This window comes from Vulpes vulpes, chromosome 2 (assembly GCF_048418805.1).
Source record: "Vulpes vulpes isolate BD-2025 chromosome 2, VulVul3, whole genome shotgun sequence".
NCBI lineage: Eukaryota > Metazoa > Chordata > Mammalia > Carnivora > Canidae > Vulpes > Vulpes vulpes.
In genome coordinates this window covers 109,762,614-109,788,550 of record NC_132781.1, presented here as the reverse complement: position 1 = coordinate 109,788,550, position 25,937 = coordinate 109,762,614, and the positions used below count along the sequence as shown (strand labels likewise).

General features: G+C 52.2%; 1 protein-coding gene across 41 annotated transcripts in view; it reads left to right on the top strand.

Moving 5' to 3' along the window:
• Positions 1-25,937, top strand: part of CELF2 (CUGBP Elav-like family member 2) — a 955,758-nt gene that overhangs the window by 896,146 nt on the left and 33,675 nt on the right. For all 41 annotated transcript variants that reach the window (XM_072749549.1, XM_072749560.1, XM_072749545.1 and 38 more), the window contains 3 exons: positions 2,502-2,660; positions 6,337-6,400; positions 16,991-17,125. In XM_072749549.1, the coding sequence (XP_072605650.1) occupies positions 2,502-2,660; positions 6,337-6,400; positions 16,991-17,125 (358 nt within the window). The remainder of the gene's footprint in view (positions 1-2,501; positions 2,661-6,336; positions 6,401-16,990; positions 17,126-25,937) is intronic.

The window sequence follows — 25,937 nt, the reverse complement described above, 5'->3', positions numbered from 1 at the left end:
GTACCTTAGATGATTTTTTTTAACCTAAATTCTTTCAGCTCTAACTCCCATTCCTTCATCAGGGACCCCCTGAGTAAAGCCGCAGAGGATGCTGGTCTGTGTTCTCCTGTGTTCCTACGGGGAGAGAGCTCGGGAACATAGCGCAGACCTGGGTATGAACCAGAACCAAAGAAGAATAGGCTCAGGATGAAAAAGAATCCGCTATAGAGAATGGGGCATATTCATTCTTAAATCCTTGATCCTTTGGTATTGATATCTCTATTATTAAAAAGTCAAATCTGGTGCACTTGTTTTGAAATCTGGACACCCATGCTCATGAGGACAGAGGGGCCCTCAGACACTTAAATTTCTTGTTGGATTTTAAAAAATACTGACATTTAAATGGAAGACTGTATATCGTGCCCGTCACATTACAGTTGTACAACTAAAGTTTGCTGGGTTGTTTTTTTTTTTTTTTAAACTAATTTTGTTATTTTCAGGACTCTGGCTCACATCTTTAACCAAGATGTATTATCTAAGGAATTTGAATTCCAAATGACTTGAACGTTAAAGTTTAAAAGAACATTTCCTTAAAAATAATGAATTTTTATATCATACCTTCTATTTTTCCAATTTCCTTCTAATCTGTGCCCACTCTGTTTTTCCTTTTTTATGGTTTGAACAAGTTATTTTGGGGCCCAATTTTTTGCTTCGGTATCTTTTTTTGGTCATTGTTTTATGTTTTTTTTGGTATTTAAGAAAGAAAACAAACAGTAAACGTACTGTTAGGAGGAGATGCTATGATTTGTTATGGAACAAATTTAATACAACGATAACAACCCTTTGCATATGCAACCTTCCCTCTTATCATTTCCATCTTCGGAGTATTTTGCTCTCTTTAAAGCAACGAAGGGCTGAACTCTGGAGCAGAAGAAGAAAAATGAAGTATAGAATTTTTTTTAAATGGTGGAAATATTATTTTCATGCGGTTGACTGACATTTAACATTGTGTCCCGTGGCCGTGGCTACCAGAGCTGAAGACCGATATGCTGGAAGTTCAGACTGAAACATCTACCTCATTTTTCTCACTTTTTTTTTTTATTTTTGGTCATAACATACACCATAGCCTCACATATTCACAGCTACATCCCCAGTAACTACCCGAGGTGATAAGAAACAAAACACACACAGGTTTGTTTTTAAGAGAAAGCAAGATGACCCAAAGGGAAGAGAGAGAGAGCTCCTTTAAGTAGGAATATAAAATTTCTGAGAGGAGAGAGAGAGAGAGGTCTATTATCATGCTAAGCTTCCTTAAAAGTTTTTGGGTTTTTTTTTTTAAATCACATGGGTAGAAGGACTTCCTTGTACCTCAGCAAAATTTAGCAGCTTTAATGGTGATGAGATGGGTAGGCAAGCCTTAGTGAGAGGGGGAGAGAGGGGTGGAGGGAGGAGGAGCTCGTGTCTCTGCGGAGGGTTTACCAAGTATGGAATGTTCCAGAGGGGCTCTAGGAAGGAAGGCAGTCTTCCTGCTGGAGGTGGCACAGGCCCTTATTCTTCTCCCAATGATTTTATCCATCTCAGACATGAATCCGCCCTATCACATGACCCTTAGCCATGCACCCACTCACTGCCCCTACTCGTTGCCTTCTCATGGAAACGAAAACTGCAAAGGAACCCCCCGAATGGTGAGCCCCGTTGACAAAGGAAGCCAAGTAGATGCCTCCAGCTGTTGCAGATGCAGGCCTTGTTTCCGTGGAATAGGCTTCCAAGACTGGTGGTGCGCAGGAGCCCCGGGCCCCAGGGTGGGAATAGAGTAGGTGCGTTAGAGAAGAAGGAAGAGAGTGAGGGTCCTCTCTGCAAACGTGGGCAGTCCCCTTGGGCTGAGCCTGGGGCCCCCGCCCCTGCCCTGCCCGTAGCATCCTCACCCCGCAAGCCAGCCCACTGCTCCCTGTTGTTGCTGGTGCTGGGTCGGAAGGCCTCCTGCCTTCCAGGGCACCAAAAAAAAAAAAAAAAAATGCATCACGGAAAATCGGAAAGAGTGGAAAAGATAAAATACACGAATGAGGGCTGTTCTCCTTCCCCTTGCAGCGCCTCTCCTCATGGGGCCCCTGCTCACGCGGAAACAGGCAGACACACAGACAAGTCTGCCTCGCAGACAAGGGAACCGTGAAGCTTAATTAAAGAACGTGCGTAAGGTCTCTTGTCTCTGAGGAGGTCCTGGCAAGGTCGGAGGAAGACCCGCGAAGAGAGGAGGAGAGGCAGTTTTAATGCTCAGAGCAAGAAAGCAAATGGCTTCGCCCACCACCAGAGCCCCAGAGAAACCAGTTGGCAGTGTCTGGAGTTTTCTGTTGATGGTACTGATGAGAGAAGAAGAAGCAATATCAAACCATTGATTTAAAAAAAATCCAGATGGTTCCTTGTGCTCCGAGCTAGTGGAGTGAGCTAGAGCCAGTGCGGGGTGTCATGCGCCCATTCAGCCAGGCGGTAACCCCCTCTTCACTTTCCGCTGTGTCTGACCACAGGGCTGCTCCTCGCCCATCGTAGTCAAGTTCGCGGACACCCAGAAGGACAAGGAGCAAAGGCGCCTCCAGCAGCAGCTGGCACAGCAGATGCAACAGCTCAACACTGCCACCTGGGGGAACCTGACGGGTCTGGGCGGCCTCACCCCACAGTACCTGGCGGTGAGTGGGGGGCCCTCCTGGGGACGCGGCGGTGCTGGGGGGAGGGCATCCCCGTGAGGGCAGGCTGCACCTCGGGACCTTAGGGAGATGAGCGCCCATGCACGTGTTGCTCCGAGCTTCCGTGGCGGCCCCGGGGCACGGCTCCCTTCGCTTGCGCTGGTGTAGGCCAGGCTCCTGGGCCTTGCTCTGGAGGCATCCAGAGATCCTGCCCGTGGTGGAGGGGCACAGGCCCGTCGGGCCCCAGCGCTACCCCGGGGGCACCCCATTCGGTGACCGCGGCCTTCCCCGTGCACCTGCGATGACGAGATCACACGTTTCTCCATCTGTTTGGAGCCAGGACGTTAGAGCCTCCGTCAGGGCAGAGAACCCGGTTCGGGCAAGCCGTCCCTTCCGTTTCCTTGTCTTAAGCTTCAATCTTCCTTGTGCGGTGCCCTCTCCGTCCACGTGGGGATTTAAGACAGTTCCCCAAGGAACCTGTAAAGAGGGCGCAGAGTGGGGACCCCTCCCAGGACCTCACGTAGCCTGCGGGGGGGCCCCTGTACCCACCACGCTGGGCTGGTTCTTACTGATTTTTCCGGGAACCGCTGGGAACCGTGATGCTCTGCCTCTGTCTTTCTGCCCTGCCACTTACAGGCCGGACTTCACATCGATTAATACAGTTTAATATTGGGAGCCTCTCCAGGCGTGCATGTGTGTGGAGGTGTGCATGTGCGTGCAGGTGTGCATGTGTGAGCGTGCACGTGTAGGTGTGTGTGTGTGGCTGTACACAGGTGTGCACGTGTGTGCATGTGTGGCTGTACACATGCAGGTGTGCACGTGTGAGCGTGCACATGTGAGTGTGCATGTGCGGCTGTACACACGCAGGTGTGCACGTGTAGGTGTGCATGTGCGGCTGTACACACGGAGGTGTGCACGTGTAGGTGTGCACATGCGGGTGTGCACTTGTAGGTGTGCATGTGTGCCTGTGCACATGTAGATGTGCACATGCGGGTGTGCTTGTGCAGGTATGCACATGTAGGTGTGCATGTGTGGCTGTGCACATGCAGGTGTGCATGTGTGAGTGCGCACATGTAGGCGTACTTGTGCGGGTGCACACATGTAGGTGTGCACATGTGGGTGTGCATGTGCGGGTGTGCACGTGCAGGTGCGCATGCATGCGCGCCTGCGTGTTCCGTCCTAATTCTGTCACTGACCTTGTATTGAACTGCGCCTCTCGGGACCGCAGGATCCATTAGCCTCACTTTGTGGGGCGCCTGCGCGGTTCTGCACGACCGCCTCCCTCTGGTCTTGACGGCGAGGAAGGAGGCCCAGGGAGGTCCCCCAGCTTCACCAGGGCGGCACTGCCGGCAGCCGGGTAGGATCCCCACCCCCGGGGGGCCCATCCTGGGCCCGCAGCTCTGAGGGTGCTGGGTGCGGCTGTGGCTCCGGGGGGCCCAGCAGGAAGAGCAGCGATACCTGTTTGCCTGATGAAGGAGGCGCCCACGGCTCCCGCCTTCTGAGCCATTAGAAGCCCTGAGTGGCTTTCCCGCCGCCTGCTGGCCCTTCCTCGGTCACATCCACAAAGACGCCCTGAGAGATGTCATCAGCTGTCTTGCTGAAAATCTCGATGTGCCTTGCCATAGCGCTGTCCTGGTCTCCCAGGCTAAAACGTGATAAAACAAGCAGGGAGTCGAGCGTAAAAGTAGTTCGTCTTGCCCCAAACTTGTCCCTTTCGGCGGTTCACAGCCCATCTGTTTCCTTATGGAACCAGAACTGGGATCAGAGACGGATGTCACGCTCGCCTTCTCATAATTTCTAAGAATCCAGCTTCCTGCTCCATCGTTTCTAAAAACCAAGACACCTGTGCCTGTCCCCAGTCTTCTGGCCCACCTCCCGGGCCCCCCGGCGCTGGAAAATCTCTGGCACACGCTTCTTTGACCGCATCTGCAAATTATTTCTGGACGCTGAAAAAGAATTAACTTCCACCTCCTTTATAGAAACGTATTTTTGTACAATCTTAGCTACGTTTGCGCCTCCCTTTGGGTTCCGTTCTTTCTCAGCCACATTCCTTCTGCCTCTTTCAGTGGGAAGTGCATTTCTTTGAAGAGCCCTTGGGCTTTAGGGCTTTCCCTACTTGTGTGTCGAGGGGTGGATTCTGACTCTGGTTACCCCAGGTGTTCCCACCTGCCCCAGTAGGTATTACTAGCTCCTCACGATCGCTTCAAAACTCCTTTAATTTTACCTCCTTTCATTTCTAAACATACCTAATAGGAAAGGGAGGTAAGGGCTTACAACCCTGAGAGAATGGGACACCCAAGAAATCAAACCAAAATAAGGGATTTCTCTCGATCAACATGGTTAATCCCCAGCCCCTCCCTCCTCCTCACTTGTGTGTGTGTGTGTGTGTGTGTGTGTGTGTGTGTGTGTGTGTCTCAGTCTGTGGGTCATCCCTAGGCAGTACATTCCAGCGAGTTGGGACGGGTGAGCAAACACCACAGACATCCTTCTGGTACCTGTCACTGTTAATCCCCAAAATAGCCTTGTAACAGAGACTCGGCCACTAATAGTCCATTCCACTTGGCGCTTTTAAGTCAGTGGCTAGAGGCCCATTTTTGAGTCTTCTCCACTTGTAGACTTTGCTTGGTATTGAACTGGGGGGAGGGGGACAAAACAAAAACAAAAACAAAAAACCTACCCTTACCCAAGGAACAGAGGAGCTTTATGTGGTTCTGCGGCGCTCCAAATAAATTCAGAAAGCTATTTTTAAAATCACGAATTTGTCTCGTCCCTCCTGAGCACACAGTAGTCTGACACTTCGCAATAAATTTGGGGAGTGTGTGCTCTCTGGTATCCGTGTACATCCGTGTGCAGGAGACAGCTGGGTGCTGGCTGCTACATACAAACCGTGTCCATACTGCTCTACATCATCAGAAAGAGAATTTCAGTGAATCTGGGTTAACCTCTAATTCCGCTGAACTGGCCAAACCAAGGGGCACGTTAGGACAGGAGCCACATGCCTTTTTACCTTCTGGGGCACCCACTGATTTGGTGGGGGGGCAAGCTGTGTCCTCGAGAGCACCAGGGAAAAATGCAGAGACAGGGGTGTTAACTTGCTTTTGGAAAGATGCCGACTGCGTCTGTAACACACTGTGTCACGGGACGTCACACCGGCTACTTCTCGGTTTTGACAAATAGTAGGTGAAGACCAGCGTCAGATGGGCGACCACTGTCTCAGGCCTGTGGTCACAGGTGGCCCTGGACGGCGGTGCCTAGGCGCGTTTCTGAGCGTAGCTGTCCTGATGACGTCCTGTGGCCCAGGAGCCCGTGAATCCCTGCTTCCCGTGGAGGACGAGGGTGGCTGAGCCAAGACCCCGGGGCTGGGCCTGGCTGGACAGAGCCAAGCTGTAACCACTAGGCCACCGGGCGCGCATTGGTTTCAGCCGATGCAACACCTGGTCGTTCACGGGACTGAGTTGATGGTTTGAAGGCAGCAGCCTTACCCCCCCGGCGTCTGGGTTTATTAATAGAGATGAGACGTGTGTATGGGTTTACAGCCCCATCTCGGGGACCCTTCGGGCCATGAGTAAGAGGCAGCAAGCGACCCCGTAAATGTACAGGGCCGGGTCCCCTCTGCTCCGGAGGCTGCTGCATCCCCTCTCAGCTCGGCTCTGACCGTCTGCTTCTCCCTCCCTTACAGCTTCTGCAGCAGGCCACCTCCTCCAGCAACCTGGGTGCGTTCAGTGGCATTCAGCAGATGGCCGGTAAGTCCCGACACATGCCTTTGCTTTGGACCATGCTGTCGTCTGAATGTGGACGGGGTGGCTCGGAGGGCCAAGAGCACAAGCAGGGGCAAGAGCAGAGGGCAGTTAGCAGGCCTGCTCGCTTTCGGCTTTCGGACTCGGGGGTCCCATCGGTGGGAGCCAGAGGGGCTGAGGAGCCCTCCGGAGTGTGCTCCAGAGTTGTTGGCTGTTTCTGTTTTTGTTTTTTTAATGGGATTGATTGCTGGGGAATTTCCAACCAGATTCCTCTATCTGGGCCAGCCAAAATGATTGACGGCCTTCTCAAATTTTAATAAGAAGCAGTCAATAAATATTCTGACCTCCATAATGAAAGCCAAGATTGCAGGCCCATCTTTGATACAGTTTGCGGTCCCTTGACAACCACAGACAATTAACAGGGTGCACTTTTTTTTTTTTTACTTTCGTACCCCGGTTGACAGAATCGTGCATCAGAAGCTTTTATGTGGAAGTATAATCTTTGTTCTCGCGAAAATCAAAGTGGGGCTGGATTTGAAAGCTGGCTCATAAAGGATTTCTTTTTATAATGAGCTGTGTCAGGAGTAACTGAGGTGCAGTGATTAGTGAGAGGTCACTCCTGCTGTGTCACCTTCCAGGCTCGTACCGTAACTTACACGGGCCAGGGAAGGCGGCCCACGCAATAAATCAGAACACAGGTGCCACGAACCTGCCGTGAGGAACGGCGAGAAAGCTCTTCCCTTGTTCGATTCCAGAAAGATGAGGGAGACAGGGCAAGGGGAACAGATTTTTGGCGCGTGAGAATCAAGCACCATTTGTTTTTAATGAAGGACACCCGGACTCCATGAAATAAAACCGGAATGTACAGAGTAAAAACCAGCTTTCATTTTCTGTTACTACGAAAACTCCTCTTTTTTTTTTTCATGTCTCTTTCTCCGCCCCCCCCCCCCCCCCGCCCAAATAACTATCCTTGATTTTGTTTGTTCGTTTGTGTCACTTTGAATGGCTCTGGAAGGACTTTCTCCTCCCGTGAGTTCTGGGATCCTCAGCCCAGCCTTCTCCTGCGGCCCCACAGGCTAATGGGAACCTGTTGTCTGATGGGATGTATTGGCCTACAGTATAAACCAAAAAAAAAAAAAACAAAAAAAAAAAAACCTGCATGATTATTCATTGAGCTTTATCTCAAATCTCCTGGCACTGCCAGCTTGTTTTATTGCAATACTGCTTTTGGTTTACAAGGGGGGAAAGATACTTATGTTCAAATGGTTAAGTGGTTAAATCTTTCAGGAGTATCTCTATGAATACAGTTTGAGAAGCTGGCCTAGGAGCTGAGAATCACACTGAAGGGTTAATTTTGAGGTCTGTGAAGGGTGTGGGAGAGACCTAAGTAAAATATGCAGGGAGTTTTCTGTGTCTTCAAGAGAAAAACCTCCAGATTGCAAGCTCTAAAATAAATGCCAAGATTTGTCATACCTTCAGCCAATGCAAGATGTATTTTTCCTTCTAATGGCCTGGACCCTCCCAGATCCAAAATTAGGGTCTTTCCTTAGAGGAAGCCCCTGGCTCTCCCACTCCTGCAGTTGAATTATGCAGAGAAGGTCACTGGGTCCTGAGGCTACTGCCAAGCGCATCTTCCCGGGTGGACAGAGCGCCCTGTCATTTTCCATTAGACGGTGTGTGCTGTGCCCCGCCAGCTGCAGGTCATGATGCTAGCACTTACATGCTCTGCGTGCTCATTTAAAAACTAAGGGTATCCAGGAGTCACCTTAGAAGGTGCATGGAGCAGATGGCTAATTTAAAGGCATTCTGTAAGTGCCCTGGGCCTTCCAAAATACCCTTTTCTGGAACCTTCAACATATAAAATTCAGCATGCTAAGTCGGCACAGGCTGTGAAATCAAATGCTGAGTGGTCCATTATCCACCATCACCTTGCACGTTGAGAGTATCAAGGATGCAGATGTCAGGGTTCTGTCTTCTTGGCAGTTTCCAGAAAGGTGGCTTCTTCACTCATGGGGATAATCAGGTTTCATCTTCCTGAGCACTTGAAGCACCGTGGTTTGCAGTGTATTTTTCCCCCCGTAAAATCAAGTTGTGTGGCCTCTTGCTCTTTTGTCTTCTCCCGAAGTAGGACTGACTCTTGCCTTTGCCAGTTATCTGGACCAGTATTCTAAAGTGAACTACTGGTGGACTGGTAATAGAATTGCCTGTCTAAAGGAGGTTTCCCTGGGAGCATCTGGGTGGCTCGGTCGGTTGAGTGTCTCACTCTTCTTGATTTCAGCTCAAGTCATGACCTCAGGGTCGTGAGATCAAGCCCCGTGCTGGGCTCTGTGCTCAGTACAGAGTCTGCTTGAGGTTCTCTCTCACCGTCTGCCTACCCACCCCACCCCCCACCTCTCTCTCTTTCTTTCTCTCTTAAAATAAATAATAAATAAAGGAGGTTTCCCTGACTCCCCACATATAGGCGCGGTACCCTGAAGCCCTTCCTTCCTTCCTTTCCTCCCCCACCTCCCCAAACACTCCTAAGCCATCAAGGCCCCAAGAGGGCATGGCCTGGGCTGAGGAACTCAGCCTGGCTCCGCTGAGCGGGGCTACTGACTCCCTTTGAGTGGATGGGTGAATGCATTTATAAGTCAGCAAACACAGATTGATATTTTGGATACACCTCCAGGGGACTGTAAGTTAAACGCCCTGTTTTTTTCAATGGAGAAATTCAACGTTAGCCTTACATCTGAGCCAAGCAAATAATGACAGTGTCTTCACGGTCGAGTTGTCAAGGATTTGGCAACAGTTGGTACAATATCAAACACATGACCAAGTGCAAGACACACAACATCCGGTAGGAGCGATACGAAGAAATCCAAGAAGCCACTTATCCCAAATCCCACCTGAGGCTAAAATGCTTGCCAAGGGGTTGAGAGGGTGGCACAGTTCCAGTGGGCATCTACACGATTTCAATGCAGTCTGTATGTTTTACGGCGCCATATACTAAAACTCCGCTTGTAAGGTTCAAGCGGTCCGGCTTGGAACACAATCACCAAAGAGAGAGAATCATCATTTCAGAAACCAGCCATAATTTTTTTGTGAACAACTCTCCAGGCGTAAGAGTCCATCCTTCAGGAGATTGAAGTTCATCACTAATGTCTAAAAGGTCTCATTTGAATGAGTAAAACACGTTCCGTGTGAGTAGCAAATAAAGTCAAAAAAGAGAAAGAAATTTTCGATGACATGTCATCGTCTCAATAGAATGGAATGAAATGTCAACTATCCTTGTTTCCCCAAAATAATTCACCATTTTCTTTTGGAACTAAAAATAGCTTCCCATGTGTTTCATGATCTTGTGGAAGGAAACCTCCACTGAATATGGAATTTAAGAGCAGAAGCTATAGATCGGGGTCAAATCTGTAGCAGCTCAATGCTTTCACGGATACTTTCTGTGCATCCTTAAAGCTGATTGATTTTATTTTCCCTCTTAAACCCTCGAAGAAAAACGTGTCCATTTCTCACTCAACTGTGAGATTTGTCCCATGAATTTCTGAAATCTCCGAAACTCGGGCTAAGAGCCTGGATTCCCCCCCCCTCCCCCCCCCGAAGAAGAAGGAATCGGGAAAAGTGACTCGTCAGTCATTAATTTCTTTATAACAGAGATCCTCTCAAAAGAGTATCGGTTAGATAAACCGGGGTCAGTCGTGTTTCACAATTTTGTTTTTCACAACAGCTCCTTGAAATAATCATGCAGTTTATCCTCCCAGCATTGCCAGGGACAAAACCTGCACTTCGTTACTCCCTTGCTGTTGAGAAACTGAAGGAGAAACGTTAAATGATGACTGTGGTGGCCACAGCAGCAGACAGGCCAAAGATGCACAGTTGGTCTGAGATGTGGCGTTCCCAGAGGGCACAGGCTCTAGCACGCCCCTTAACAGGTGCAGCAGCCCAGGACTGGAGGCTCATTTGCAGACTTGCCCCAAGTCCCTGCTCCAGTAAGCGGCAGGTCCAAATTTCAGACACATCCGACCCCTGAGCTCCGGCTGCCCCAAAACCTGTAAAACGGTGCCCTGTGTCTCAGCAAATGCAGATATGTTCCCCTAAACACGGGCTGCAGGGGCTTCCTTCTGCAAAGGCTTCACGGGCCAAGTAACCAATCCGAGCCATACATCAGTTATGCAGAGAGCACTCCAGAACTGGGCAGAAAGAGGCAATTCGGAGACAGAAAAGCTGCCTCCCTTCATTCTGGAAGGCACATCACCTGTATTAAGAGTGGGCTGGGTTTTGTGGGGGCAGTTGTTTTGGTATTGCTCCCCCGCCCCCAGCACTGGGAAGTGTCATGAAAGACGTTAAAGACTTTCTGGAGCTGCAAGGAAGAAGGGTTTATCTGTTGATTTACGGAGCTGTGACCAAAAGAAAAAGAGTTTATCAGTTGACAGATGAGACAAAACTGCTGCGCTTTGCATATTCAGCGAAGCTGGTGGTAATTCTCTTCCAGAATATCTGGCCTGGGTTTTAAAAGTAACAGTGAAACCATACAACACAAATATTTGCTTAAAACAACAAAACCGCTCCCCTCCCATCAGTTTGTGATCCTGTCTCAGAGAAGGTTGTCCTGGAATGTTGGCGACAAGTGGAAAAGAGAGGAGACGTTTGCAGAAGCCAGTGCACAGGAGGGCAGGGGGGTTGCGGAAGCCAGTGCACGGGAGGGTGGATGGTCTCCACGCTGGAGGCACCTGAGTGGTGAGGTGCGCCCTGGATCCTCGAAGATCACGGGCCTTCCTGGAGCGGAGCCGCCCACCCTCTCGCTGCAGACGCTTCCTGAGAATGTGCTAATAGGCCTTATGAGAACATTCCATAACCACCCATCTGTCACTTTTTAACAGACCTGATTGGCAAGCACTTGTAACAACTGACATCTGTTCTCGCTTATTGATATGCAGATTTATGGTAATTGCTATGAACAATAAGACACAAAATTACCTAAGGTGAACATTAAATTAAATTTTCATGCCCTTCTCCTTATAAATAATTTTTTTAAATCTTAAATTTCAAGTAGGCATATTGCACATCTGTTTTGTGTATCATTTCTTCGTTTGGAGAAGGATTCTTCTTTTCCCAAGTCATGAATGAAAACTTGAATGCCCATATTCCCCAGTTTTTCTTTTTTCTTTCTTTTTTTTTTTTTTAACCATCTTGGTCTTGGCAAGCTGTGGGATTTCATAAAATGTATTGAACTGTTTTGGATTTCTAGTCACCCGGATTGTTGCCCCTGGTTTGCGTGGTGCCCCTTGGGAGCAGAGTGCGGGCTGAGGTTAAAAGGGGTCACTTTTCTCTGGAGACCACAGAGCTCGCGGCCGCTCCCTGGTGAGACCGCCCCGTCCGGGGCCCTCTCTGGGTGGCTCCATGGAGGGAACAGGGTGGCTCGTGCACCCCAAAACACAAACAACAGGAGAGAACAGAAATGGGAAGGCGCAGAGCCCCGGAGACCCAGGGCGGCCAGGGCAGGCTGGGCCCCAAGGAGGCGGGAGTCCGGGTGGGGGCCCGGGCTGGTGGGCTGGTGGCAGGGAAGGCTCCAAATCCTGGACCCCGGGGGAAGTCCTCGGGCACCCAGTGTACCCCAGGACGGGCCCTGCGACCCGGGGCTGTGCCAGCAACACCCAGCAGGCCCTCGCCACTCATGGGAGGCTGTCTTCCCTGAGGGACACTGCTGGACGAGGCTTGGGCCCCCTCGGGCTGGACGGGAGGCTACACAGCGGGGAGCAGGTGCCTGTTGCCCTGCGGCCAGGCCACAGCTCGAGCCCCGCAGAGGGGGCTGCTCGGTGCTGCCTCCGTGCAAGTGCCCCTGGGGTTCAGAACAGGAGCTAGAGCTGGTCTGTCCTCGGTTTCCCTCCTCTGCACAGTCGGATCCAAGCCCCAGTTTCCTCTGACCCCCCACGACCCCCCGATCCCAGCCGCTGCCCGAGCGCAGACCTCTCACCTCTCAGTGGGTCGGGGGTTCGTCACCTCCAGGATCTGTCCGCAGAAACGAGGTGCACATGCCACACATGCACTTTTATGCAGTTTCGGGGCATTCCCAGCTCCCCCGCCCCCGCATCCCATCGGTGGGCGACCTGAGTTGAGGTGAGGAACGTGCAGGGGGGACCCAGCCGTGCAACATGCTCGGGACTAACTAGAAAGAGGTCACAGCCCACGTGCTCCCCAAGGACACCGAGTCCAGCGATCCTAGCTGCCGGGGTTCCCGGTAATGACTGGAAGAGGCAATCATGTTAGGCGAGTCAAGGATCGATGGTGTGGATTAGGGAATAAGAGGCAGTGCACGGGTGCGACACGGTTCCTGGGTGACTCCCAGCGGGGACTGTGCGCAAGGCCTTGCTCCCCGGGCCCAGCGGGGAGTGCGGAGGAGGCTGCCCATCGGACCCGGGGTGTCCCTGGGTCACAACAGCCCAGCCGTCATCCCGTGCAGCCTCCCTGCACAGGAGCCTGTTGCTGGAAGCGCCCCAGCCCTGCAGGCAAATGTCTCCTTTGGAAACCCCAAGACCCACCCCCTTCTCCCTTGCCGACCCCCCCTTCCCCCTAAACCTCAAGGGGCAGAGTGCAGTGGGGCCAGCTGAGAGCAAGCAGCATGAGGAGGAGGAGGCAAGAACTGCAGGTGCAAGCAGGACGGAAGGAGCAGGTGGGGAGGTCGAGGCCACAGGGGAGGCCGGGCTCACTGGAAGAAGTCGGGGCCCCCCTTCCCTGGGTTTGACCCTCTCAGGGCCTTGGCTCTCCCCGCCTGTATTGTGTGGGTGTCAGCAATGACTTGGTCACGTGGGGTTTTACGCACACTGAGCTAGAGCCCATGTAGAGCCCGAGAACTGTGCCTGGCGCCTGTCATCACCGGGGAGGCTGCGTCACCAGAGGGGGACTGCCTGTCACCCTGTTTCGGCTACCTTGGCGCCCCGTGGTCTTCCTTGAGCTTTGCGTGTCCCAAGGCGTCAAGAGGACCATGTGTCTTGCTGCCACTGTGCATCCCGGGAATCCGAAGCACATGGGCGGGGACCGGTGCTTGGGAGGTGGGGTGGAGCCGGGACTCAGGCCATGGCCTGCCCTCCACCAGCCCACCCCCGCCTCTGCGAAATAGGGGCTCTTGCCGCAGGCAAAGGGCGTCCTGCACACAGCCCAGGACAGGGAGGGATGCCTGTGCCCCCAGAAGAAGGGAGCGCGGACGGGGCAGGCTGGTAGCTGCTCCCCACTGCCCATCTCCCCACCGCCTGGGGGCGCTGAGCACTGGTTTTGGGGCGGGGGCGGGGGGGGGGGGGGGGAGTGTGGAGAAGGGATCCTCCCAGGAGCCGCATGCGGCCTGAGAGTTCTAGAACGGAGAGCGAGATCCTCTTCTGGGGAGCCCCTGCCTCCTTCACATGCTTTCCTGTGCGTGTCTCCCCCTCACGAGTGAGAATGATCTTCCGAGTCTGGGCCTATTTCCAGAAACAGATGAAGCAGGATTACCCTCCGGTCCCTGGCTTCTCTGTGCTCCCGTTTACAGCAACTTTCTTGGAGCGGACGGAGTCTTGTTTTCCACTTAATCCTTAATCGGGTATCCCGGGGCTGGCCTTCAGCAGCCCTCAGTAGCCGCTGGACAGATGGACACGTGGTTGGGTGGGTGGATGGATGGCCGAATGAACGAATGAGGGATGGATGGATGGAGGATGGATGGATGGATGGATGGCTGAATGAATGAATGGAAAGATGGATGGATGGATGGATGGATGGATGGATGACTGAATGAATAAATGGAGAGATGGATGGATGAATGAATGAATGGAGAGATGGATGGATGGACGGATGGACGGATGGATGGATGGCCAAATGAATGGAGAGATGGATGGATGGGTGGGTGGACAGATGGATGAGCAAGGCAGACCCGCCTGGGCCCTCCTGCCCACTGCGTCTCTTCACCTCCCTCCCCCTTTCCCCCCAAGGCCCTCCGGGGCTGGCCATCATAGCAGCCTCTCCTTTCCACTCCTGCTCTCTGATTCCTTGGGCCCATACTGTTGCTCTCCTTGCCGTGTGGTCGTCAAACACAGTTGGCCCCCCACCCACTGTGGCACCCCAGAGCCGCGGTCCCACCGCCTGGCCCTCCTGGCTGGAGGCAGGGAAAGGAGGAAGAGGACAGCAGATCCCCTTGGGGGGAGACGCGTGGAAAAAGGGCTAGAAGGGACACTGAGGGTGACACAGCCGGCCGCAGCTCCGGGATTACAGGCAGAGGACAGCAGAGTAGAAAACCCACACGCTGCCAGCTGGGCTCCGGCCGTGCCAGCGGTGAGATGAGGACCACGCGCGGTTCTAATAAACATTTGTAGGACAGATTAACGAGCATCGAGGGAAACAGGCCGTACGTAAAGCTGCCACAAACACTGAAGGACAAGCAGCGGGTGGTTCTCTTTAGTGCAGCTCGTGAAGGCTTCTTACTGTTTGACGCCCATCCATCCGTCCTGCGTAGGTCACGCATCGCCTGCCGTGTGCGGCTCTGGTGCGTGTGTCTGTCCGTGTAGGTGGACAGGAAGGTCAGACAAAGTCTTAGTCCCCGGAGAGCTTGGTGTCTAGCTCTGAGGGTAAGAGATACGCACACTGTAAGGTCAAGGGAAGACATGGTGACTGCCGTGGCCCTGAACTGCGAGGCTGGCGAGCCTACAGATGACGCTGCACCGGGGTGTGTGTTGGACGCAAACTCAGCCTCCTCAGAGCGCAGCTGTGACTTGTGGCAGGAGCGCTGCCCCGGACGCGAGGGTCTCAGGCCTCCGCCCAGGACCGGAGTCTCCGACCCTGGCGAGTGGGCTGAGTTCCTTCCAGCTCTGGGGTTCCCCGCCCCCCCTGCAGGCAGCTCAGGGGAAATGTCCTAGAGGACCCCGGGCCCCCAACCAGGAGGGTGGCCCTGCTGCCCACTAACGGGTGTCAGGCATACACTGGGGGCCTGCCTCTCAGTGCAAAGCCACCCCCTCGTCAGCACAGCTGAGCGTGGGCAACGCGGTCTGCTTATGTGGTTCATGCCACCAACGAATTCGAGGGACATTAGTCACAAGAGGGCCAACTGGGGGCACGTGGGTCTGAAGGAATGTGCCTCAGTCCCCCTAGCATCACTCAGAGCCTTGCCCTGTCGCCCACGCAGGTGTGACGTGAAGTGTGTTGGGCTCACACTGAGCCCAGGCGGCCCCTTTGCCTCAAGGACTCCCCAGAAACCCAAGACCAAGCTTCCTCAAGTCCCATGTTCTCGCACACGTGACCCCGTGTGACCCTCGATCATGGGGAAGGGCAGAGAGAGTCGGTTGCCGGTTTGCACCAAGGGGAGCAAACGAGGCTGCCGATGTCTGCGCTTTCCTTACAGAAATGAGCAGGACCCCGCAAATACTTGCGCCCCAGGTGGATTTGGAGAAACAGGTGTTTGGCTTCCATACCGAGCCGAGAAGGCTGGGGGTCTCCGGAAGAAGGCAGAGTTGTCGTTTGGAGCTAAACGAGGAGCCGTTTTGCAGCAGAAACATCAGGAGCTCTGAGTCGGAGCAAGTCGTGACCGCGGCAGCCGGCCGGAGGGACAGGCTGGGGCGCCCAGCAGCCTGCGTGGAGCCAGAACGTTCTCTACCCCTCCGTCCACCGCCCCGGCCTAGAAGGAAGCTGTGATCCCGCCAGTCTCTCCAAAGCAGATTAAATTTGCTCAGTAGGCATTTTTTAAGTACCTGGATTTGAGACATGAGAAGAAGGTAAAATTAAGCGGATCACTTAACTCTAGTGTCTTTGTGCGTAAAGTTCATCCGTCGAGGGAGAGAACCATGGTTTCCTGCTTCTGGGATGTACTTTAGTGTGAAGTGAATGATGGAGAAAGACTGAGCATTCAGAGCCCCTCGGGTTGAGAAACCGAGGTGGGGAGGCGACGCCAGGCCCCCCCCGAGCCCCCCCAGACAGGTGCCACCCCATGTCTCCGCTGCTCCCACCCTCGCCTTCTCGCAGTTTCCCTTCCTTCTGCCTCCTTTCTCAGTCTTCAGTAGCCAGATCCGTGCCAGCTAAACGCGGCCCTTCTCCAGAACACAAAAATGCAAACACAAGCATTTCACAAATAAAAATATGACAGCATTGCCATTTTTATTCTTTTTTTTTTTTTTTTGTATTTTTTGCATTCATCGGATGTTACGTGGGCCCCCCGTGGGCCCGTTTTAGAGTTCACAATTACAGCAGGCCTGGGGAGAGGACAGCAGTGGCCGTGGCGGTGGCAGGGTCCCGAGGACTCCCTGGGCTCGACCCTGCACCCGTCGTCGTGCTGCGTGGCTCACGTCCTTCGTCAGGTGTCATCTGCCCTTGGCGGGACGCAGCCGTGCAGGAAACGAAGGCGGGGAGCAGCGGCCCCGATTGCACAGCTGTGGGGGGCCGAGCCAGGGCGCCATGCACTTGGGGTTGGGAGCAGGAGCTCGTAAGGGTCGTGGCCGCCGGGGGCCCACCGATCCCTGCCATGGCCAGTGCACGCGCACGGTCTCCCTGTCTGCTGCTTCCGGGGGGAGGACAGATTGGGGGCACCGGGCCCTCCCGGGGTCTAGAGCGCGGCCGCGCCAGCCCCTTGCTAACGTGGCGACTCTCTTCCCTCCGCAGGCATGAATGCTCTGCAGCTGCAGAACCTGGCAACGCTGGCGGCGGCCGCAGCCGCGGCCCAGACCTCAGCCACCACCACCAATGCAAACCCTCTGTCCACCACGAGCAGTGCCCTGGGAGCCCTCACCAGTCCCGGTAAGGGGGCTGCTGTCCTCCCTCTGGGGACACAGTGGGGGGTGGACAGCAGGTGTTGTCGGGGCCGGGGGGCACTGGGGCCATGTAAAGGTCCTTGAGGACACCAGGCCTGAGTGCCTGAGTGTCTGATTTTCCGAGGAAGACGGGGTCCACCGTCTGGTGGCCGTCCCCGCTCACCCCATCTCAGCCGCACTGTCCGGTGGGCGCCAGTGCCCCTGTTTGTTCTGCTGTCTCTGTTGTGGCCATCCGGGAACCCCTGCCGACACCCCAGGGCCCCGGGGGTGCAGCGGGCCTGCTCCACAGCAGCCCTGGCCTGCGCGCCCGCATGCTTTCAGAAGCCACTGTCTAGGGAGGCCCGTCCTTGTGGTGGCTCCGGGTCGCCTTGTGAGCGACGCCGTTTAAAGTCTTTCTCCTCGGAAATGTTGCCGCCTTATTCAAAAGCAGATGCCATTTTTCTTTTCATCCGAGCCAGACATAATGTGGTTGCTTGGATACCACGATCTGGGTCTTAAAAACTGTTTTGCTGGCTTTCCTTCCTCCCTGAATTCTCTAGACCTTGAGAGATGAGCGCCCCTGCCCACCCCAGGTGCGCGGAGGAGGACGGCAGTGCTCCCGGGCTCCCCGCCAGCTCTGCAGACCCCCCGGGCCTCCGCAGGCTCTGCCCGGAACGTGGTCGGTGTCCACAAAACTCGGAAGGGTTAGCTCGGGGCTCACTTTCAGGAAACCCCAAAGGAAGCAGGGCGCAGGGCAGGCCGCTCTCCTAGGGCTCATGAGGGCCACAGCCCGTGGCTCGTAGATGACACGCTGGGTGTCACACATGGTCTTGGAGGCCGGTCTGCAGGGACACACCTCAGGGACATGCAGGGGAGGCTACAGGGGATCGTCGTCCACGCGCCGTCCCCCACTTCGCACCCCCCGCCCCGGCCCAGCAGCGGCACAGAGGTGCGGTAACTTCGTTCTCTAAAATACCTTCCAAAATGTACAGTCGCTATCTGCGGGCCTCATTTGGTGCCCTACGTGGTATTTCCAAAAAAATCAACTTTCAGCCTTTTTTTTTTTCCAGCATATTAGGTCATAACACTAACACAATATACACTCGTTATTTAAATAAATCCTTCGGTGAGCCTGTTTAAGAAGAAGACATCTTTGACATCGACTCCCGCCCTCTCCCCCCATGAAAATAGTAGTGACTTTTCTTAAAAGCAAATTAAACATTTGACCTCACTGATTTACCTGTTTTATAAACCAGGTTGAAAGTCTTTCCTTAAATAAGGATGTTTCTCTCCCCTGTGAGGTTTATGGAGAGATTCCATTAAAGGAGCACAAAGTATCATGTGCGCATTTTACTGTATCTTTCGTTAGAAGCTGATATTTTTTACTCTCTTTTACCTAGAGAGAAAAAAAGCTGTGAGTCATGGACAGTCTGGATGCTTTCTATTTGCTTACGTAAAAATAAAGAGGATTAGCTGTTTAAAAAAAACAAACAAAAAACAATGTTAGCTTTATTTGGCGAAAGTGAATTATTAAAATTTTTCCAACCTTGGCCTTCACCTTCTCTTCCTTTTATTAAGAGGCACCAGAAGAAACTGATCACATCATGGGCAATAAAGTGGAGGCAAAAAAGAAAACTTTTCCTTAAGGTCCAAGGGGCCATTTAGCCCAGTTTGGACCACCAGCCCTTAAAGACTTTGACTTTGATATATTTAGTGCCATAGCAACATAAAAAATTGTCCTGTCATTCCAGAGACGGGCCATTATCCTAAGTGGGCATTTGGGCTAATGATATGTGGCCTGTGGCTTGCATGTGAGAGCTCATGTGATTTTGCTAGAATATGTGATATTTGGGCTGGAATGTGCCTTGGCTCTGGGGACTCGGTACTAATATTTGAATGTCTCATTCTTTAAAAGAAGACTTGGTGGTTTAAGAAGCCAAGTGCAAATGGGACGCGAGCCGGTTGGTGTAGACAGAGGGGTTGGTAGAGAAGGTGGGGTCAGGCGCTGGACTGCGTGTCGGGGTGGGGAGCACAGAGGACCCCGGGCAGCACAGACATGCCCCTGCTGCCCCACACCTCCCACCGGGTTGGGGGGTCTCAGATAGTAAGTGAGTCAGAGCCCCGTATGGGCCCGGCGGTGCTGTGAGGACACACTAGACACCATATGGCGGTGAGGAAAGGGACACGGAGGCCACATGGATGGCTGGGGGAGGCCCCTGCTGCAGGCCTGGATCCCCGAGCATCCCGTCCAGTAGGGTCAGCGGCTCAAATATGTTGTGAGCTTCTTCCCCGAGGGGGGGGGGGGGGCTTCTCAGACAGCTGACGACGATGGCCTGCATGTTGAAGGAACTTCAGACACATTTAACCACTCCCAGGTTTTTCCTGAGCTCTTCCTAGAAGGGGAAATGTGTCCGAGACCTACTTTCCTCCCCCCGCCGCCATAGCAAAGCGTCCTTAACCTCTGCTCTCAAAGAGGAATTCTGCGGAGGAACCACTGAAAGTGGCTTTGCTCCCCTCTGTTGAGCTTTTGCATAAGAGCTGAACGTATTTCATTAGAATCCTGAGGTGCAGCAATGATTCTAAATCCACGTTGCAATTATTTTTCTTAAGCGTTAACTTAAAAATATATATATATCTGGCATTTAAGTGAAAGTAAATTATTTGTCTAATTTCCATCGGGGACTTGTTCAAAGTTCACGGAAGATGTGGTTGGTGGAATTCGTGCCCCTCCACTTCATCAGAGCGATTTCCTATGAAGGGGTTCCCAAGGCCAATGCCATTACTTGTTTTTAAATAATAAAAAGCGGGACCTGCCATCGTGGTCCCGGTAGCGAGTCCAGCCCACCTGTGAGATGCACTGATGAACCATCACGTGGCTCCCCACAAGCCCCGGCTTTACCCTGTTTTTAAAGATGCCCCCTACACTTCAGAACAGTCCATCTTGAAAGGAAAGGGACAATTCAATCCCCCAAACCATTAATATTTTTCAATAATTGTAAATTTATCATTTCAATTTTGCATATGCAGGCATAGTCTCCCTAAAGCATTATTAGAAATGATTTTAAACAGTCTATGCTTTAAAACATGAAAGATTAAGCTTTAATTTTTGTTAAAAAAAATCCCCTTAGGCAATAAATAGGTTCCTTTGTCTCATGGCCTTGAAATAAAAATTAAAATAGTTTTAAATTGCCCATGGTTAGAATAAGTGTTTCGTGCAATTATCAGATGGTAGTGAATAAAATTAGAAATTAAATCATGAAAGAATAAAAACCAGGTAAATGCATATTACGCCTTTTATGGGTTTCTCACGGGTCTTTTGAAGACTAATTTAATCGTGTTTCTTGTCTTTTATTTTGATATGATAATTTTTCCTTTGTTTACCTCATTCTCCTATTTAGTTAATTAATTCTTGGGTCATTTCTTCTCCAAATTCTGAACCTGTGTTTGAGGAATGTGTCTCTGCGTTGGTATAAAAAGGAAATTGTCTACAAGATGTGCAGTGAGGTCTTAAAGAAAGATGACAATATTTGTCTTCTCCCCAGCTCGTGGATTTGTTGTTTATTCCCCGTGTTCCTGAGAGCTTGGGAGGGAGCGTGATTATTACCGCAGGGGCGCACGTCTCCGGCATTTTCTCCCTCGAACGTCATACCACGTTCATGTACCACATTATTCCACTGACCACCTTCTGTTTTTGTTTTGTTTTTTCTTTTTTTAAGATGTTTTAAAATTCTCCAAATGCTTCTGTAAGTGCACACACTTCAGGATAATAGATAATTTCTTTTGATAGCATAAGGAATTTCCAAATGTTGGGGAGGATTTTTTCCATTCCCACTGTTGGCTTTTCAAAGCCTTCTCCCTTCAAATCCTAGCGGTATTTTTTCCTGCCCATGTTGGAGAGGTTGCTTGCGTCCTTGAAGGCTGTGACAGGTGCAGTCCTAGGGAAACGGTGGCCCCTCCTTAAGGAGCTGTTGGAGGTTCATGGAGCCTGGGGCTGTTTTCATGTGGGGTCGCCAGGTAGGAAGGACCAGTGAGGGGTTACCTTCAGCGTCACGCGCTCCTGTCACCAGGGCAGCCAGCCAGTAGCGGGGAAAAGCAGAGGGGGAGGCCGGGAGTCATCCTCAGGGTCACCCCAGAGGCTGTCATGTGCCTGTATGTGTATCTGCACGTGTGCCCTCCGGGGACCCATGTCATGTGCAGAGGTGTGAGTGGGCCCCACAGTCCCCCCACCTGAGCCATCACACGTGGGACAGGAGCACCAGGGTGGAGTGTGATGGAGCCAGGAGAGGGACAGATGGACAGCAGGTGCTGGGAGAGGCCACCCCCCCACCCCCGAGGCTGCCCCTCTGGTCCCACAACTCGGGAAGCCTGAAAAGAAGATTCGTCCCCAAAGCAGTGCTTCCCTCCTGCCCTCTGTCCCTGCCACGTGGCTCATGTCACCTTCCCTCAGCCACTTTATACCAGGTCTAGGTAGCTTGTGTTTCTCCGCCACACATCCAGGCAGTTCTGGTGCCTTCTCTGGAGCATCCTGCTTTGCCCTCGCAGTCGACACTCCCCCGTGCCGTCACAACAGCCTCCACATCCACTCTCGCCCTCCATCCACTTTGCACACTGATGGCAAAACAAGACAGGTTGGCCAGACTTGCCATGCAGTTCGGCACCGCCTAGAGTCCAAGAGGCCACTCGGCGTGGCGTTCCAGGTGCTCCCCAGGGTCCCTCTACACTTCTGGCCGTCACCCTCCCCGCCCCCCCCCCCCAGCTCCCCTCCAGCTGCATCAGGCACTTCTCCATCCTCTCCAAACAGGCTGTGGGCCTTTGTTCCTGTTGGCTTCTCGGCCTGAAGGGCCTTCGCCTGTTTCCTCCTCTGAAACTCCTGTGTCACTAATTTACTGCGGCATCAGCGCTTGGGGAGATTAATATGTGGGTTTAAGTCTGGCGTTCTTAATGCACATGGTAAAAGGTGTAGTTTGTATATTATGTGAATTAAGCTTCAGTAAAAAAAAAAAAGTTTCACAGTAATTGATAAAAATTGCTTTTAATACTCTAATACTTTTAAGAATCAGGGCAAAATGCCCCCTCCACCAAGAAGCCTCCCAGGAAGAATTAAGTACTTCCGCATTACAGTTGTAGCATAAATACTTGACAGGTTCGAAGCCTGAGCTCCCTTAGATGCTCCTTGTGGGTGGAAATGGAGGGCAAGCTGCAGCGTCCAGCTGGGAAGAGGCTTCTAGAAATGCCATCTACCCTGATGGGCTACCCAGGTACAGTCATCATACTTCTACTAGAACACGTATTTTTCTTCTGTAGGATGGTGGTTTGAGCACCTGCCTTGTCTCTCACTGTCTCAATAGTCAGTTCACTCGAAGTAGGAACAGTTTATTTACCGGTCATGCCCCTTGCTTTTGGAACAGTACATCACAGGCCCTCGGATGGTTTCTAATTCACTCGAGTAGCCACGTGTCAGTGTTTTAGGACAGGTGTTTTAGAAGCTTCTATTGGGCCTGGGACAGTGCGCACATCTCTGAGAAGGGACCTGGCTCCGCCCTGGTGATGAGTGACAGGGTCCTCACAGCCACCTTCGACCCGGGATCCTGGGCTCCAGCAATCCAAAAACCAGCCACACCTTACGGATGCATATTCCGGTCTGACAGGTTCCTGAAGGATGAGTCATGCTAGTTTAGGTTAGTACAAAACCCCATAAAGCAGGTGTTTAATCATTTTACCAAGATTGGCTTTCAAAATGTTCTGATGTCACGATACAGATGTGAAGAGTCTGGAGTCAAATAAAGGCATTTCATTTTGAAAGGAACCATCTACTCCAGTGTGGGCTCTAGAAAGATCCTCCCCAGCGAGCACCCCTGAAGCCTGGGTGCCTCACGGGGAGCACAGCGCCCTCCGCGTGCCGGTGCTGGTCAGCTAAGGCAAGGGCCCCGTCCGCTGTCTGGATGCTCTCACCTCCGCTGTACTCAGCCTTGACCTGCGTCTCTGACCCCCCCCCCCCGCCCCCGTCTTTCTCTGGACGCTCCTCTTTTTCCACTGCTTATTACCAGAGAAAAGTCTCAAAACACTCAGTTTTTCCCCGTCATTAGCTACACTTTTTAAGTGTTTCAACGGGAAGGTCGTTAAAATTAGCTATTTATCTGTGGGGTTGGATCAAACAGCTTCACACCCGATTGCTACAGAAAGAACTGGCAGTTCCATTCTTTGCTCACTTCCTGCAAGTCTCAAAAATTTTTTTTTTCCTTTGAGAAGGGTTCCATATGTTAACTTGTTCTTGACATTACCGGGCTCGCCTTATTTTCATTGACGTGAATGGAATTGAACATGATGTAAAAGCTCCATAAATAAAATGTCACCATAGTTAGTGACTATGATTTCGGGACGTATTTTTTTCATTCAGTCCACATGTATTTGCTGAGCATCTCCTGTGTGCCCAGGACTGGGCTAGGCGCTTGAAACCTATTAGTGGACGAAGCAGACAAAAATCCGCACCCTCGTGGAGTTTTTTTTTTTGTTTTGTTTTGCTTTTGTTTGTTTTAAAGATTTTATTTTAATTTTTTTTTATTTATTCATGAGAGAGAGAGAGAGGCAGAGGCAGAAGCAGAGGGAGAAGCAGGCTCCACACAGGAAACCCGATACAGGACTCGATCCCGGGTCTCCAGGATCACACCCTGGACTGAAGGTGGGCGCTAAACCGCTGAGCCACCCAGGGACCCCCCTCGTGTCGTTTCTATCCTAGCCGTAGCTTTTCAAAAAGCCGCATCTCCACCAAAGTCAAATGATCTGGTGAGCCCTGGACTATGAACTGTAACTTTGACACCCTTTAAAAAAAAAAACCCAAACCAATGCTTTTGTTTATGTTCTATCAAAATTTTGTGAATGAGGCCAAAGTGGGGAAGGGGGGGCGGGGATCTTCTTCCTCTGCTCTCTCCCTCTTCTGTAAGCTTTGACACTGCACATTTAGCATGAAGTTCTGAGAACGGGAGTGAAGCGAGTCACAGTGAGAGGTGTACCTGCATGTCTGCTCTGTGGCCTCTCAACGGAAACATTTCAGGAGAACCAAGTTATTTCCAAAGTTCTTAGGCATTCAAGACCTACTCTTGTGTGTGGGGTGGGGGGATTAGTTAGTGGTCTTTCTAGTACGTGATTCTTGATTCGTTTGGCATTGATCATCCTACTTCTAGGGTTTAAAAACAAATAACTACAACAACCACCACCACGCAGATATGTCCCAACCCAGGAGAGTGTCGCTGGGCTCTGCACGTGTGCTGGCGTCTTGATGTGGAATTTTACCTTACGTCTCACTTACCATCCAGGAAATGGGAAGCCTGTTGGGCCACAGAGGCGGACCGGCGGCCGTTTCCCTAAGTCATCCCCGTGTCCTAATCTGCCAGAGAGCCACTCCTGCCATTGGAACACATGGCGAGGCAGATGGGCAGCCACACGGCTGACGGGGAGCCCCTGGCCTGGAGCACACTACAGTCTCTTGACAGCCCTGAGCCCATCTAAAGCCTCATAAGGCTGCCCAGCCAGGGGGCAGAGGCATTTATGGGTCACCCCCTCTCCGCAGAGACGCCAGCCCATTTTTCCTATGCCCATCGTCCTGGGGGGGACAGGCCCCATGTGCCTTCCCAGGGCCGTCACCCACTTGCCACTCTGTGTTGTGCTCGTGCCTTGTTTTGGGGCCGCTTTTTAAGATTTTTCAGATGTGGGCTCCTGTTCTTTGTATGTTGGCTTGCAGTGACTCTGGAGTCTGTGCTGTGCCAGCATCAGATGCTGGTGTCTGAGGCACCAGCATCAGATGCCTTTGTAATATGCGTACCAGCTCAGAGGTGTGTTTTCTGCACGACACAAGGAGAGTCTCCTCTCCCCCAACTACCTGGGGGAGACTACCTGGGCTGCCACTGTGTTACCGCTGCCAACGCTGGTAAGAAGCATGCATGGGTCACTTAATTGCTTTTTACATTACAGGTGAGAAAACCTTTCCGGCCAACTATTGCCAACGAATGTTGCTAGTCACGCTTCCCAGAGGTTTAGGATCTAAGGTGTATCTTTTAAGACTTGAAAGCAACACATAGGAACATTTAGTTCCTAGGTGCTTGGATCCCATGAGCTGCTATGGACTAGATGTAGGGGCAACGTGCAAAAAGTAAGCAGAATGCACCCATCAGATCCATCTGGTTGAGAAGTGCAAAGTCAGTTAAAGCAGGTACGAGGTGTCGGGGACAGGAGACGTTCTGTCCTGAGGGGGTGGGGGAAATCTGTGATAGAACAGCTGACATTTGAGCCCAAACTTTAAGACGAGGTAGGATTTTGAGATGCCGAAAAAGAATCGAAGGTCTGGCAAATGTGCCCAAATGTGAGAAAATGCTGGAAAATGATTTAGCCAGCCACTGGAAACTCATCTCCTTGTTCGCAAGCATTAGACGGATGGGATATCAGGGCCAGGGAGGGGCCCTGAACGCCGAGGGTCAGGAGCCAGAACTTTCTCTTGAAGGCAGGACTTTGAGCACAAGAAAGTCCACCATGGGACTTACCTTGCTGAGCGGATGTGCATGAGGACAGGAACGAGGAACTGGAGATGGAAGACGCGTGTTGCATGTGGGGCCCAGCATTTCGATCCGTAGAGAAGGGAGGCAGGAAGGAGCCGGCAAAGCTCGTGGCAGGTGATGGGTCGATTTTGCACGTGCTGAGCCGAGGCACACGTGTGATCACGTCCACCGAGCGTCCGCCATGTGGCCACCGAGTTTGTCATGGAGCTCAGAGCTAGAAGGGCAGCTGGGGAGTCGGCGACAGAGGTGGGGGGACGGACTGAAGCGTGG